Raw genomic sequence first — 16755 nt, forward strand, 5'->3', positions numbered from 1 at the left:
GGTTGCTGGTGAGTATTTGCTTCAGGTTGGGGGGCTGTCTGTAGGCAAGGACTGGCCTGTCTCCCAAGATTTGTGAGAGTGTTGGGTCATCCTTCAGGACAGGTTGTAGATCCTTAATAATGCGTTGGAGGGGTTTTAGTTGGGGGCTGAAAGTGATGGCTAGTGGCATTCTGTTATTTTCTTGGTTAGGCCTGTCCTGTAGTAGGTGACTTCTGGGAACTCTTCTGGCTCTATCAATCTGTTTCTTCACTTCCGCAGGTGGGTATTGTAGTAAGAATGCTTGATAGAGACAGACACCTACAAGATCTCTGTCTGAGAGGTTAGAGCAAATGCAGTTGTATCGCAGAGCTTGGCTGTAGACGATGGATTGTGTGGTGTGGTCAGGGTGAAAGCTGGAGGCATGTAGGTAGGAATAGCGGTCAGTAGGTTTCCGGTATAGAGTGGTGTTTGTGTCCATCATTTATTAGCACTGTAGTGTCCAGGAAGTGTCTCTCTTGTGTGGACTGGACCAGGCTGAGGTTGATGCTGGGATGGAAATTGTTGAAATCATGGTGGAATTCCTCAAGGGCTTCTTTTCCATGGGTCCAGATGATGATGATGATGATGTCATCAACATAGCACAAGTAGAGCAGGGGCGTTAGGGGACGAGAGCTCAGGCAGCGTTGTTCTAAGTCAGCCATAAAAATGTTGGCATACTGTGGGGCCATGCAGGTACCCATAGCAGTGCTGCTGATCTGAAGGTATACATAGTCTCCAAATGTAAAATAATTATGGGTAAGGACAAAGTCAAAGTTCAGCCACCAGCTTAGCCATGACATTATCAGGGAAATAAAGAAAATAGAACGCCACTAGCCATCACCTTCAGCCCCCAACTAAAACCCCTCCAACGCATTATTAAGGATCTACAACCTGTCCTGAAGGATGACCCAACACTCACAAATCTTGAGACACAGGCCCGTCCTTGCCTACAGACAGCCCCCCAACCTGAAGCGAATACTCACCAGCAACCACATACCACACAACCCAGGAACCTATCCTTGCAACAAAGCTCATTGCCAACTGTGCCCACATATCTATTCAGGGGACACCATCATAGGGCCTAATAACATCAGCCACACTATCAGAGGCTCATTCACTTGCACATCTACCAATGTGATATCTGCCATCATGTGCCAGCAATGCCCCTCTGCCATGTACATTGGTCAAACTGGACAGTCTCTATGTAAAAGAATAAATGGACACAAATCAGATGTCAAGAATTATAACATTCATAAACCAGTCGAACACTTCAATCTCTCTGGTCACACGATTACAGACATGAAAGTTGCTATTTTACAACAAAAAAACTTCAAATCCAGACTCCAGCGAGAAACTGTTGAATTGGAATTCATTTGCAAATTGGATACAATTAACCTAGGCTTGAATAGAGACTGGGAGTGGCTTAGTCATTATGCAAGGTAGCCTATTTCCCCTTGTTTTTTCCTTCCCAGATGTTCTTGTTAAACCCTGGATTTGTGCTGGAAATGGTCCACCTTGATTATCATACACATTGTAAGGAAAGTGATCACTTTAGATAAGCTATTACCAGCAGGAGAGGGGGGTGGGAGGAGGTATTTTTTCATGCTTTGTGTGTATATAATATCTTCTAAACTCCACAGTATGCATCCGCTGAAGTGAGCTGTAGCTCACGAAAGCTTATGCTCAAATAAATTGGTTAGTCTCTCAGGTGCCCCAAGTACTCCTTTTCTTTTTGTGAATACAGAGTAACATGGCTGTTACTCTGAAACCTTTTGCAATATCCACACTGTACTTCAGAGGAGAATTATATGTACCAAACAAGTTGTCCAATAAAAGTCTGTGAGGTTTTAGGAAACTGGTAATCAGTTGAGTGAGCACATGCTATGAAGCACCTGGCCCATACTTACATAAATGCCTAAGTGCTAGAGGGATTCTTTGTCCTGACAGAGTTGTAAGAATATAATTTCAACTTTTCAGAAACCCAAAATCTGAAGCTTTAGATTCTGCAGAGGGACCAAGTCTTCCCATCCCCTCAGACTATTGTGGCAGTGAAGTTTTTGGAGTTGCATTGCTTTTTAGCTTCTTTAGGGGAAATACCCTTTATTCTTCAAGAGCTTTGCAAAGTAGGAGGGTCACAGTTTGAAACCTGAGTGAATGGCTACAATGCCTGCTGTTAGATTCCGATATTCCACCTTCAGAAAACCTGCATCTTCAATCATTGCCTTGAACACCTCCTGAAATATAGTAATAAAGAACATAATAGCCATACTAGGTCAGACCAATGCTCCCTCTAGCTCAGTATCTTGTCTTCTGACAGGGGCTTGGGCCAAGTGCTTTGGAAGGAATGAACAGAACATCCAGTCCCAGCTTCTGGCAGGGACACTGACAGCATAGCTAATAGTCATTGCTGGACATATCCTCCATAAACTTAGTTATTTTTTGAACCCACTTATAATTTTTGTCTTAACATCCATGGCAATGAGTTCCAAAGGTTGATTGTGTTGTGTGAAGTATTTTCTTACATTTGTTTTAAGCCTGCTGCTTATTAATTTTGTTGAGTGACCTCTGGTTCTTGTGTTATGTGAAGGGGCAAACACTTCCTCATTTACTTTCTCCACGCTATTCATGATTTTGTAGACTTTTCTCATATCCTCTTTAGTCATCTCGTGGGTGGAGAGAGGTAATTGTGCAATTAGCAGAAGTAAACTAGCATATGCCTTCTTAAAGGCCTAGTCTCCTTACCCATAACCCAGCTGCCCCCATGGTGACAATCTATACACTAAATATTCAAAGCAGAGAACCTTGTTACCTGGGCTGGAAAGCGTCGGATGCTTTCCACAAGGTACTGGTAGGACTTCCAATCTCCAGCAATAATCTCACCCAGAACAGGGATAACCTGGAAACTGTACAAGTCATAGAGCCTGCCCAAAGAGACAAGTGCAAATTAACATGCAGACACCAAAATAAAACCTACTAGGACTAACTTTTTCCTAAAGAGGAATTAGTCTCTGTATATCACCTTTGCTGTAGACTTCTACAGAGTTTGGATTTAAGTATGTGATCGTGTTTCAAGGGATTAGGACTCTTTCATGTGTTTTTGTCCCAGCTCAAGAAAAACCCTCATGTGTGGGATAAAAAGAAAAAGAAAAAAATGGTCATATTCCAACCTGGAAACAATGGGGTTGTTGACTTGACTAAATTCCAGACACAGAAATCTCCCTCCTGGTTTCAGCACACGATACGCCTCCTGAAGGGCCTGAGAGAGATCAAAAGTGGATGAACACACTGTAGGAAAGCACCCTCCCTATTAACATCTCATGAGGATGTGAAACTCCACCTTCTTTGGTTGGGCACAGTCCAAGCAGAAGAAAGATTGTTCTGGTTAAAGTCACCCAAGTGTCCTGGGAACTTAAAATATTTAGACTTGGACAATAAATACCACCCACCTATCCACTGTGGGCCTAAAATGGTAAGTATGCTTTAAATTAGGTAACATTTTCACATAAGTCCCTTTCTGTCAGGCTAAAGTCAACCCACTCAGGAGAGGTTCAATAGGGCTGCACATTATTATATTTTTAAATTATATCTGCTTTTGGGAAGTGATTGGCCTGCTTTAGGATGGTATTAAACATTAGGTATTGCAGCCTATTAGCAAGTATCCAAAGATTCATAATAAGATTTCAAGCTACATCCATCTTTTTCCTGAAGATGGGGAGATAACGCTACAAAACCAGAAGCAAAAAGAAGCTGACATGCAGAAAGACTTTCATCAGTTGTGTAAACAAGTAATGACATTTTAAGGAGTCAAAGCACATCTCAGAGCATGGAACATTACATGCGATTACCAGTTTGTGAAGAGATCCCCCCCTAAAAAAAAAGCGATCAAAAATATCCTTTCAGGCAGAACAGTTATAACCAATCAATCTCAAAATACCAGGTCCCAATTAGAACAGGTGACATTACTTGCTAGAGTGTTTACAAATATTTTCTAATTTTTAAGAAAGGACTACTCAGAGCTTTCCAGAAAAATGTATGCAAGTATTTATACCATGCTTATCTCCATGATAAAAATCTGAACCCTATGATGCTCCTAGAAGGGCAGGATATTTATTAACCTCAATTTCTTTTCATTCAAGCAAACTGTAGGGTTACATCCCACTTTCTTTTACATGTGAGAAGTTGAAGCAGAGGTTTCCTCATACAAGAGTGTTTCTTCTTTTCTTGGCGCCCAGAAAACCCAGGAGAACTGTATATCCCAGGACATGTTGCCCCTGCTTACCTGGTCAATATGAGTTACATTCCGTATTCCAAAGGCAATTGTGTAAACATCAAACTTGTTGTCATTGAAGGGCAGCTCTTCAGCATTCCCAACCACCCAGGACAAGCCTTAAAAAAAACCAAAAACAAACGCACACACACAGATACTAGGTGTTGCTCATCCCAGAAAACTTGCAGAAAGACTAGCTCTTCACTCTGTTTTGGCAAAGGTAATACATATATAATAGGGCTGTCAAGTGATTAAAACAATTAATCGCGATTGATTGCACTGTTAAACATTAATAGAATACTATTTTAAATGAATATTTTTGGATTTTTCCACATTTTCAAATATATTGATTTCAATTACAACACAATACAAAGTGTGGATTGCTCACTTTATATTTATTTTTTATTACTAGTATTTGCACTGTAAAAAAATAAAAAATAGCATTTTTCAGTTCACCTAATACAAGTACTGTAGTGCAATCTTTCTATCAGGAAAGCTGAACTTAAAAATGTAGAGTGATGTACAAAAAAAACTGCATTCAAAAATAATGTAAAACTTTAGCGCCAACAAGTCCACTCAGTCCTACCTCTTGATCAGCCAATTGCTCAGACAAACAAGTTTGTCTACATTTGCAGGAGATAATGCTCCCCACTGTGTTTCAATGTCACCTGTGAGAATAGGCGTTTGCACTGCACTGTTGTAACCAGCATTGCAAGATATTTATGTGCCAGACATGCTAAAGATTCATATGTCCCTTCATGCTTCAACCACCATTCCAGGGGACATGCTGATGATGGGTTCTACCTGATAATGATCCATAGCAGTGCAGACCAATGCATGTTCATTTTCATCATCATGAGTCAGATGCCACCAGCAGAAGGTTGATTTTCATTTTTGGTGGTTTGGGTTCTGTAGTTTCCGCTTTGGAGTGTTCCTCTTTTAAGACTTCTGAAAGCATGCTCCACACCCCATCCGGATCAGATTGTGGAAGGCACTTCAGATTCTTAAATCTTGGGTCGAGTGCTGTTGCTATCTTTAGTAATCTCACATTGGTACCTTTTATGCGTTTTGTCAAATCTGCAGTGAAAGTGTTCTTAAAACGAACAACATGCTGGGTCATCATCCAAGACTGCTATAACACAAAATATATGGCAGAATGCAGGTAAAAACAGAGCAGGAGACATACAATTCTCCCCCAAGGAGTTCAGTCACAAATTTAATTAACACATTTTTTTTTAATGAGCACCATCAGGATGGAAGCATGTCCTCTGGAATGGTGGCCAAAGTATGAAAGGGCATACGAATGTTTAGCTCCTTGCAATGCCAGCTACAAAAGTGCCACGCGAATATCTGTTCTCACTTTCAGGTGACACTGTAAATAAGAAGCGGGCAGCATTATCTCCCGTAAACATAAACCAACTGGTTTCTCTTAGCGATTGGCTGAACAAGTAGAAGAACCTAGTGAACTTAGGTTCTAAAGTTTTACACTGTTTTGGTTTTGAGTGCAATTACGTAACAAACAAAATCTACATTTGTAAGTTGCACTTTCAGGATAAAGAGATTGCACTATGGTACTTGTATAAGGTGAATTGAAAAATACTATTTCTTTTATCATTTTTACAGTGCAAGTATTTGTAATAAAAATAATATAAAGTGAGCACTGCATACTTTGTATTCTGCATTGTAACTGAAATCACTATATTTGAAAATGCAGAAAAACATCCAAAATATATACTTAATTTCAATTGGTATTCTATTGTTTAACAGTGTGATTAAAACTGCGATTAATTTTGAGTTAATCACATGAGTTAACTGCGATTAATCAGCAGCCCTAATATATAATTTTTAAATCATACTGTGATTCTTCTTTTTAGTGGGGGAGGACACCTCAAGTTTATACCTGCTACCCTTCAAGGTCCTGCATCATGGCAATTCCTCATCAGACAAGGAAGAAGTCCAACAAACTTGTTCCTAAATCAATCAAAGACCTCCTCCTCCCCACTGGAGCTAGGTATGCTGTACCCACTGTACTCCAGATTGGGGGAATAAGACTGAACCTACATCTTTTGCATGGCAGAAGAGAGCAACAGCTATTTGGCTGCCCTTGTGTTTTAATGTAAGGATTCGCTTCTGCAACGTTCTCACTATTACAATCACTCTTGGAGATAGTTTTTGCAATGAGTTGTACAAAGCCCACAAAACACTGAAAATGTACCCATCTGTACTGATGTCAGAATGACCTTCATGACAGAAGGTAAACTGTTGTCATGAATCCTGTACACCTACAGAAGGAAGAATCATAGGGTGGAATTAAATAATTTTGGAGTCATATACATTTTTTAAAAATAGACGAATACTGGTAGGAACAAATGTCCTGTTCCATCCACAGATTGGAGTTCCCGAGCTTTATATGGATTTTATGAAATGCAGACATTTCATAAAAAGTTGCCCCAAAACAATATTTCTTTGTTTGAACACACTGGTTATTGTCTCTCTATTTATCAGCACTGGAGAGTAACAAAAGATTATTGTAGTAACAGAGATGGGCTACAATTCAAGAGGCCAGACAACCCAGTGTTTGACCTTTGAGCTCCCCCTTCTGGAAGAAGGCATGAAGTCAGGGGGTAACAGAGAAGAAATCAAGGAGTTGGAACTGATATGAGAGAACAGGCATTTGAAAGCAAAATGATCTTATCTAGTTTCCAAGTATTTCTATTGCACACATCAGCCTAGATGACCAAGTTACTTCTACAAGAAATCATCAGCTTACTTAAGCAACTACTAAGACGGGGATGAGGGCAGAAAATCACAGACATTATTAAAGTCATTCAGTGTTGCATCACCACAATACAAAATGAGCCCTCTACAGGATTCCTTTATGTCATGTGGCCTACATATAGCACATTTTTTTCTCCACCTTAAAAAAGGAGAAACAATTAATTATCTTTAGGTGCTCACCAATATTTGCAATTCTTTTGATTAAGCCTGGGGAAAAAAAAAAAAAGATTTTTACCTTACTAATTTTCTCTCTGATTGGGAAACATTGATCTGTTTCCTCAACAGTTATTTCTCTATGCAGTACTTGCACCAATGACGTAATCAGGAATGCAGAGAGAGCAGGGTGTAGTAATTGGTTTGGGGGTATGTAACACTAAAAATATTACCTGCTCCCCAAAAAGTTCATCAAGAGGAAATGAGGGAGTTGAAATTCTGTTTATGTTTTCAGTCAAGTTTTAAACGTTTCAGGGGTACTTCAAACGTTGAGATTGACTGTATCTTCCAGTTACTGTTGATAAATCTTTAGTTTAATTTGAAACAAGGGCTGGTATTAAAAACAGTGTTTTTAAAACCAATTTAAAACTGAAAGTCTTACATAAAATATACCACATTTAAATACATATAGTAAATCTTATTTAAGAAATGTTTCTCTAATTAAAGTGGGAGAGGACAAACAACTATTCTACAAATACTGTGTATTAAGCACAATTTATTACTTACTTCTTAAATTAATCCTGATTGAAAGGACCAACATGGATTACCCCATTGACCTGCAAACTAAATATTTAATACGATTCAGATTCCAAAAGCACTATAACCCATTCTCTGTGGCAGGTATCATCATCTCTATATAGGCTTGTTTCTTGGTGGTTTTTTTTTTGGACTCATGACATTTTTAATTTGCTGCCTTTATTTTTAAAGTATACCTTCTGAAATCTGTGGTGTAGTCAGATTCTTAGGGCCAAACTATCCTGTTTCATACCTACTCAGCTTGACTAAATTCAGGGGAATTGCACTGGTGTAACAGAGCAGCGTTTTGCTCATTGGCTGATTCTGAAGGAGAATCAAACACTGGGCTTCAGATTAATCCTCAGACTTGTATTTTCAAAGGGATACAAGTATTAAAGAGACTCACGGTGCCTCCATAGAGAGCTTTCAGAGTAACAGCCGTGTTAGTCTGTATTCGCAAAAGGAAAAGGAGTACTTGTAGCACCTTAGAGACGTGAGCTATAGCTCACGAAAGCTTATGCTCAAATAAATTGGTTAGTCTCTAAGGTGCCACCAGTACTCCTTTTCCATAGGGAGCATAACTCCTAGTTGCTGAATTATCATGACAATTGGCCAGCTCTTGTACATCATCTTACTTACCCTCTCTTTCCATACTGTTGATGATAAAAATCCTGCACCTGATATTTGCCCATCAGAAAAGTTACTGCTCCAGGCAAATAAGCAAGTAGAATTTTGGACTATTGTTACATAAGGATTTTTTAAATCTAAATTTCTATCACTCAGAGACCTACTACAGAAGTGATATAATGCAGGACTTACCTTTAGAGTAGCCAAGATGTTGTGCTTTCTGCTTTCCAACTTTTAGCATTTCCCTGTTAATGTCACAGACCACCACTTGGGACCCTCCTGGCAATTTAAGTTCCTCTTCCTCGTAACTCTTAGAGATTTCCTGCCATGATAAATTCTGATGGGATTTCAGTTTCTGTCTGATCTGGTGCTCCCACTGGGAACGAACATAATTGATAAACCGAAAGGCGATGTCACCTGTATTAGTTTTGAAAGGAAGATGCAAAATGTGGAATATTTTCTGATATTATAAAAATTAAATATTCATCAGGAAGTTAGGACTTTTAATATTTAGGTAAACTGGACCTAACATGCTCCCTAGCTAAATTTTTTTAGATGAAACATTAACAAGTCTGTTTCTCCCATTATTGTTAGTTGAAACAGAGTTTCTATGAGTGTAAGGGGTGGCTGGTGGATCCCTAGAAGGACTAGGTAGCTTAGCTGGTGACGCAGGTGCCTGGCCGGGCTCTGGAGTCTTGCTGCCCTGCTCCTCTCTGGACTTTCCCTTTCCCATCCAGGATGTTGGGGAATCCCCTCTCCCGGTGTGCTTCCCCTGCTTCTTAGCAGGTACCGGGGATTGGGACCGGAGCCGGGAGACCAGTTGCAGTGGCACACATTGCACCCATGCTGCTGCACTCGCTGCAGAGTCTGATCTCGGCGGCTCGGAGACTGGCATGAGAGCCGACTCCATGAGGAGCACTTATGTCCTGCTCCTTTTTAGTTCTTGGCTGGAAGCTCTTGCAGATGCTGGGACACTTAGCATTAATGAGGGCTTCTCCCAAATACTTCAGGTAACTTTGATACAGGTCGGGTCGTTGATCCACATAGGCTTTTTACAGCGATCACAAGGCTAGAAGCCCAGGGACAGGGCGTGCCTCCTCCCTGGGCTAAGTCCTAGAGGTGACTATCTAACTTATCTACAATACAATTTGCTAGTCATTAAGAGAACAAAGAAACTAGTTATCTAGAACTATTTACACAATAAGAAAAGGAGGACTTGTGGCACCTTAGAGACTAACCAATTTATTAGAGCATAAGCTTTCGTGAGCTACAGCTCACTTCCTCAGATGCATCTGAGGAAGTGAGCTGTAGCTCACGAAAGCTTATGCTCTAATAAATTGGTTAGTCTCTAAGGTGCCACAAGTCCTCCTTTTCTTTTTGCGAATACAGACTAACACGGCTGTTACTCTGAAACCTATTTACACAATGTGATAGTGAAAAAAACACTGGATAAAGAAAACGTTTCCAGCACTGTCACTGGTGGCAAGAAGGAACTGAGGGAGGGGGCCAGTGGCACCCTTATATTGGCGAACATGCATGCCACTCCTGGTGGCTCCAGGGCCAGTCCTTACAGATACCACTGAGGGAAAAACTTCCCGCACCAGTGCACATAGTGAGTGCACAAACCTAACATGGAATGGACATGAGCAACACATCTCAAAGAACGGCAGTTAAAAAAGGTAAATAATCATTTTTGCTATAAGCGTAATACTTTGCACTTCTAGAGCAGCTTTATCCAAGGATCTCAAATGCTTCAAAACGTTAGAAAACTAAGGGTATGTATTCACTACCAACATTAAAGCGCTGCTGGCTGTGTAGTTGCAGCACCAGCGCTGGGAGAGAGCTCTCCCAGCGCTGTAAAAAAAACCACCCCCATGAGGGGAGTTGCTCCCAGCGCTAGCGTACTGTCAACACCACCACTTTACAGCGCTGAAACTTGCATTGCTCAGGGGTGTGTTTTTTCACACCCCTGAGCAAAAAAGTTTCAGCGCTGTAAAGTGGCAGTGTAGACAAGGCCTAAGACTCAACCCTTCCCCTTGAAGGGCAGAAGTTATCCTCATTCTCCAGAGAGAGAAACTGAGAGACAGAGCAGTAAATTACTTGCTTAAGGTCATAGTGTGTGTGCGGCAGAGCAAATAATACAACCCAGTATTCCTGACTTCAGGCCCATCATTTAGCCACCAGACCAGTTGTCTCCAAACTTTTTATGTTGTGTCCCCACTTACCCGGAATGTAATCTGGTCACGCCCTCGGGAGCCCAGGGACTGAAGCCATGGCTGGGACTGGGGCCAGAGCAGGGCTGGGTGGCACTCCCTCCCTGAGGGCCCCCCGAATGTTCCTCCACGCCTCCCTAGGGGGCAGGCCCCACAGTTTGAGGACTACTGCACTATACAGTGTTCTCTATAAAGTCATGTAAATGTTGTAATAAGTGCAACTATGATTTCTATTGTCTATACTGTACTTATTTTCCATTTTCATATATAGGTAGATTAATTTCTGCTCTCCATTAAGGAATCATTACTCCAGCAAATAGTATTCCTTAATAAAAGTACTAGAAATAAAATGGAATGTACCTGTCCCTCCAGCAACATCTAACAGCTGAGTTCCCGGGTAAGGGTTCATTTGATGCAGCAGGATATCCTTCCAGAGCCGATGAATCCCCAGACTCATTGAATCATTCATTATATCATACTTCTTGGCCACACTTTCAAATACACGGTAAACTGAAATAAAATTACATTATAATGCAATATATATCACTTTGAGGTAGCAGGGCGAAGCATGTCACTTAAATTCACTTCTATGTATTCACTGTCCTCTTCCTAGGTCTATACTAACACATGACCCCATAAAGTCTCAGGCAAGAATCCTATTTTTTTAATCTCATTAGTTAGATTATCATACTTCACAAAGTTTATATTTTGTTACATGCATTTACTTTCAACACATTCCTATGTTTCACCACGGTCCCAATCTAGAAAACACCATGTGAACAAAGTGCAATTTGTTTGAAAAGTTATTTATATTTGGATTAAGTGAAAGCATTCAAATAACCATCAACTTGCTAGGACATTCTCATCCCTCAGACAGCTAATCCTTGAGGTACACAACGCACCTGTTGAAAAGGTTTAAATATTCGTATTAGGGTAGCTCTAACAAGTTCCAACCAACATCAAAGATCTGTTGTGCAAGGCACTGTTCAGATACAAAGCAAAAAACACTCCCTAGAACAAAGAGCTCTCATTATAAAATGACCAGACACAGGGAGAAGAAAGAATATATGGAGAGAGCAAGTGACTTGCCTGGGGGGGTCTCACCAGGGGATCAGCGACACAACTAGAAACAGAACCCAGGTCTCCTCGGTCCATTTTGTTTCACAATAACTGGACCGCACTGCCTCGTACAGTACAGCAGTCACTGGGGCATCGGACGGCCCAGCAATCTCTTCCCATCTCGTCCTCCTCCCTCCCCAGAGTCTCCCTCTTCGCCCGCTAGATCCCCGTCCCAGTCGCCCCGCCTTGCTCTTGCCCCCCTCACCTTTCTCCCCTTTCTCCGCCTCCGACACAGTCTGGAATCCGAAGTTCGTCTCCCCCTCCGCGACAAGGCACCGCGCCCCGCTGAACAGCCCCCGACCTTTAGACAACAACTTCCCACGGCAGCGGCTGTGCAGAGCCCGACAGGCCGCCACTCCAATAGAGGCCGCCATCTTTGGTAGCGGCGTGAACTTTGCACTCGCATAACGAAGCTCCGAGTCATGTGACACTTCCGTCCCAGCCAATTGAAAGCCCGCCTGGGGAGGAGTAAATAAAGCGCGTGATTCTCACTGGCCATACGGCAGGGAGGGCGGGTTTTACTAGGTAACAGCCAACCCGAAGCTGGGCCCACGGAACGTGCTGCTGAGGGGAGGGGCGAGCGGTTCCCGAGGAAACAGGGGCTTGGGATCTCTGGTGCTGGGGCACGTTCGCCTCCCACCCAGAGAAATGGGCTTTGTACCGCGACCCCGGACCGACCGCCCCTCGCGCCTGCCCCGGGACCCCGCCCCGCGACCCCCCCCCCACCGCCTCTAGCGTCTCTGTTTCCCCCACAGCTCCGCGCCACAAGCCCGGATCTTCCACCCCTCGCGCCTGCCCCGGGACCCCGCCCCGCGACCCCCCCCCCCCCCGCCTCTCGCGTCTCTGTTCCCCCCACAGCTCCGCGCCACAAGCCCGGATCTACCGCCCCTCGCGTCTGCCCCGGGACCCCGCCCCGCGACCCCCAACTCTCACTGCCTTTCGTGTCTCTCCCCTCGGCTCAGCACCGCAACCCCGGATCTACCGCCCCTCGCGCCTGCCCCGGGACCCCGCCCCGCGACCCCCAACTCTCACTGCCTTTCGTGTCTCTCCTCTAGGCTCAGCACCGCAACCCCGGATCTACCGCCCCTCGCGTCTGCCCCGGGACCCAGCACCGCCGCCGCCTCTCGCGTCTCTCCCGCCCGCCCCCTCCGCACCTCGACCGCGGACCGCCCGCCCCTCGCGTCTGCCCCGGGACCCCGCCCCGCGACCCCCAACCCCCACTGCCTTCGTGTCTCTCCCTGCGGCCCCTAGGGTCACCACACAGTAGCAAGTGTGAAAAATCAGGACGGGGTGGGGGGTAATAAGCCCTTATATAAGAGAAAGCCCTTAATATCGGGACTGTCCCTATAAAATTGAGACAGCTGGTCACCCTAGTGGCCCTGCATGCACCATGACCCCCATCCCACCGCCCTTCACTTGGACCCTGCACTGCGACCTCCAACCCCCACACCTCTGGTCCTGTGCTCTGAGGAAATACTGAAATCAATGCCATTCTCTCAGGCGCTCGTTTCTAATGTAACATCTAAGCCCACAACCCTCATTCAGTTGCCACATCAGTGAACCAAGCAGGTGAGTAAGAGCTGCACAATAAATATAGGCAAAGCAGCATTTAGGGTACTACTTTCCAATAGCTCACATAGTACTCTTCAGCTAAGAACCTCTAGCAGGTTACAAGTTTTAGTTAAGTTTAGTTGTCCTCATTTAGGACTGATTTTTTCTCAAATATGGGCATTTGTATCAATGTATAGACACCATAATATGCATGGTTATAAAGGCCCAGATCCATGAATGCATTTAGGAACCTAACTCCTATTGATTTCAATGGAAGTTATGCACCTAAATACATTTGAGGATCTGGCCCATAGTCATGTTCACATGTAAGTCAAACAACTTCATAAACCAGTTTAACCACACCTGCTTTTAATACATGTTTGAATGTGACTGAACGCCCTGGCTAAGCAGAAACATACCTGCATTTAAAATTTAAATATGCTATTACAAATGTCAGGTACATGAGTGTGTGTGTTATAACTCCATTGTGGTCTGATCTGTTTATTGACTTTTTTGTAGGTACTTAAGTTTGTGTAGTTTAGAACAGAACATATCAAATACCCAAAGCTTTGTACATTATTATTTAGATTGTGGTAGCACCCAAAATAATGTGTTACACACTTCCGCAAACCAGAAAAAGACACTGTTTGACTCAGGGATCCACTTATGTAGAACAACTTGCAGGATCACAACTGAAAAAGACAGACAAAGGGATACAGCTTATAAGACTAAGCGCCAATCCTGCAATTAATTTTGCGTAGCCCTTCCCCTTTGACTTTTTGATTTTGGAGCCCCTTTAACTTCACTGGGGCTCCATGAGAGCAAGTGCCTCTGCCCATGCAGAAAATTGTAGGCTCAGGGCCCTAGTGAGCCATGTTCACAACTGATTAGTTTACTCCTTATCAACCCCTTCTCTTAAATGAGTAGTTCACTCATGAAATAAATAACTTGATGATTTAGCTAAGTTTACATGGCTTTGCAGAAGTAATGGGTCTTCTCATAACATAAGAACTAGGGGCCACCACATGAAATTAATAGGCAGCAGGTTTAAAACAAAAGGAAGTATTTTTTCACACAACGCACAGTCAACCTGTGGTTGATGGTTGATGATTACCTGTTCTGTTCATTCCCTCTGGGGCAGCTGGCATTGGCCACTGTTGAAAGACAGGATACTGGGTTAGATGGACTGGACAAGTGTGGGGAGGGCATTCCATGTATTTAGGACATGAAGAAAGAGGAAGAAAGTGAAGAGACTTGAGGGAGAAGCAGATAAATAGATATGAAGGTTAAAACTGGTATCTTCATAAATATGAAGATAAGGACATACTAAAGTACAAAGGTACTTCTTCCTCTGGACCTCCTTTACCTTGACCAGACACATTAATATACTAAATAAGGGTAATGTACTAAGTTTGTTTTATCTTTCTAAGCATCTAGATAGCTAGTGGTACATTTTTGATGGATTCATCACCTTAGTATTTAGGTTTCCACCTCTTGGTCAGCAGACTATCTAGATAATTTGTTGACTCATACAAATTCTCATTTTCATACTTTCTTTTTGGCAGAAAATGCTAAAATGAAGCAGAAGTTCTAATAGATTCCAAGAAATGTGGGACAGTAGCTGACGTTCTCTAACCCTCAGGGTTATTATGGGGCATGTTGCCTCACATTTATGAGATATTGGATCCTTCAAGGGAGGCAGCATTTTATTGAGTCTCTGTCATGACCTGCAATCCTTCTGCATATGTAACCCATTAGCAAGATGGAAACAACTACAGCCTGTATTGATATTTTGCTTTATACCTTGATTTTCCACCCAGTTTTAAAATACTAGTACAGGCACATAAATTGGAAAAGGGGGTGAACAGTGAGGTGGCAAAATTTGTAGATGACACAAAATTATTGTATGGTGTCCAATGAGGACTATGAGGAATGGTAGAAAGACCTAAATGAGCTCAGTGAAAGGGCAACATGATGACAGATTTCAGAGTAACAGCCGTGTTAGTCTGTATTCGCAAAAAGAAAAGGAGTACTTGTGGCACCTTAGAGACTAACCAATTTATTTGAGCATGAGCTTTCGTGAGCTACAGCTCACTTCGTCGGATGCATACCGTGGAAACTGCAGCAGACTTTATATATACACAGAGAATATGAAACAATACCTCCTCCCACCCCACTGTCCTGCTGGTAATAGGACCAGCAGGACAGTGGGGTGGGAGGAGGTATTGTTTCATATTCTCTGTGTATATATAAAGTCTGCTGCAGTTTCCACGGTATGCATCCGACGAAGTGAGCTGTAGCTCACGAAAGCTCATGCTCAAATAAATTGGTTAGTCTCTAAGGTGCCACAAGTACTCCTTTTCTTTTTATGATGACAGATGAAATTCATGTTGATAAATATAAAATAATGTACATTGGAGGGAAAAATTGAAACTACCCATACACCTTAAAAGGGTTTAAATTAAATGGATCAGATCAGGAAATGGACCTGGGTATTGGTGTGGGAAGTTCAACAAAGATCTCTGGTCAATGTACAGCTGTGGTAAAAAATGCAAACAAAATGTTAGAATGTAGAAGGAATGGGATGGGGAATGATACAGAAAGTATTATAATGTCATTGTATAAACTAGTGTTTCACCCGCACCTGGAATACAATGTTCAGTACTGGTCACAGTACTCAATATTCACTCCATCTCAAAAAAGATATTGTAGAATTAGAGGGAGTGTAGAAACAGGCTATGAGTATGATTGGGGGATGGAAAAACTCTTTTATGACAAGAGATTGAAAAGATTGGTATAGTTTACTTTTGAGAGAAAGCAAGAGGCCTGGATAAAGGTATCATAAAAGACTAACTTCTGTTGGTGAGGAAAACAAGCTTTTGAGCTTACACAGAGCTCAGGCCACCTGAGGAAGAGCTCTATGTAAGCTCAAAAGCTTGTCTTGCTTCACAATAGAAGTTAGTCTAATAAAAGGTATAAGAGCTCTGTGTAGCTGAAAAGCCTGTCTCCTTCACCAACAAAAGTTGGTCCAATAAAAGATATTACCTTAGTCATCCACCTTGTCTCTCTAGTAGTTTTCTGTGATATGATTCTGTAACATGCACGTAACACAGGTTGGTTCATCTATACGTGAAAGACAATACAATTGCTTTACAATATTCTGGGGTTGCAGATTTAGGTGATTCTATGAAGTAGTCTCAAAACTAACTCAGATGTGAAAAGAATGATAACTCCCACAATGCTCTGCTCCGGATAATACAAAACAAGGCAGAGAACTAATAGTATGAAACACTAAGAACTACACCTCCCATAATGCCTTACGATAGCGAATGCAAACCAAGTCCACTCACGAAAGCTTATGCTCTAATAAATTGGTTAGTCTCTAAGGTGCCACAAGTACTCCTTTTCTTTTTGCGAATACAGACTAACACGGCTGTTACTCTGAAACCTATC

The 16755-nt window shown here is 42.4% G+C and overlaps 1 protein-coding gene across 1 annotated transcript; it reads right to left on the reverse strand.

Moving 5' to 3' along the window:
- Positions 1–1193: 1193 nt before the first annotated feature.
- Positions 1194–12727, reverse strand: COQ5 (coenzyme Q5, methyltransferase). Its single transcript, XM_073313641.1, has 9 exons — positions 12685–12727; positions 11957–12209; positions 10993–11142; positions 8612–8836; positions 7244–7270; positions 4298–4404; positions 3186–3274; positions 2828–2939; positions 1194–2252 (listed from the first exon to the last, which is right to left on the reverse strand). The coding sequence occupies exons 2-9, from the start codon at positions 12123–12125 to the stop codon at positions 2151–2153; spliced, it is 981 nt and encodes a 326-aa protein (XP_073169742.1). The 5' UTR covers positions 12126–12209; positions 12685–12727; the 3' UTR covers positions 1194–2150.
- Positions 12728–16755: the final 4028 nt, after the last annotated feature.

Source organism: Lepidochelys kempii, chromosome 15 (assembly GCF_965140265.1).
Source record: "Lepidochelys kempii isolate rLepKem1 chromosome 15, rLepKem1.hap2, whole genome shotgun sequence".
In the NCBI taxonomy this organism is placed as follows: domain Eukaryota; kingdom Metazoa; phylum Chordata; order Testudines; family Cheloniidae; genus Lepidochelys; species Lepidochelys kempii.

What these genes read in the sequence shown, in the direction of transcription:
- COQ5 (XM_073313641.1), bottom strand. Translation starts at nt 12,125, where the DNA reads ATGGCGGCCTCTATTGGAGTGGCGGCCTGTCGGGCTCTGCACAGCCGC. An exon ending in GGCGGAGAAAGGGGAGAAAG is followed by an intron (nt 11,143 to 11,956) that starts GTGAGGGGGGCA and finishes ATTTTATTTCAG; the next exon opens with TTTACCGTGTATTTGAAAGT. An exon ending in TCCGACGCTTTCCAGCCCAG is followed by an intron (nt 2,253 to 2,827) that starts GTAACAAGGTTC and finishes ACTATATTTCAG; the next exon opens with GAGGTGTTCAAGGCAATGAT.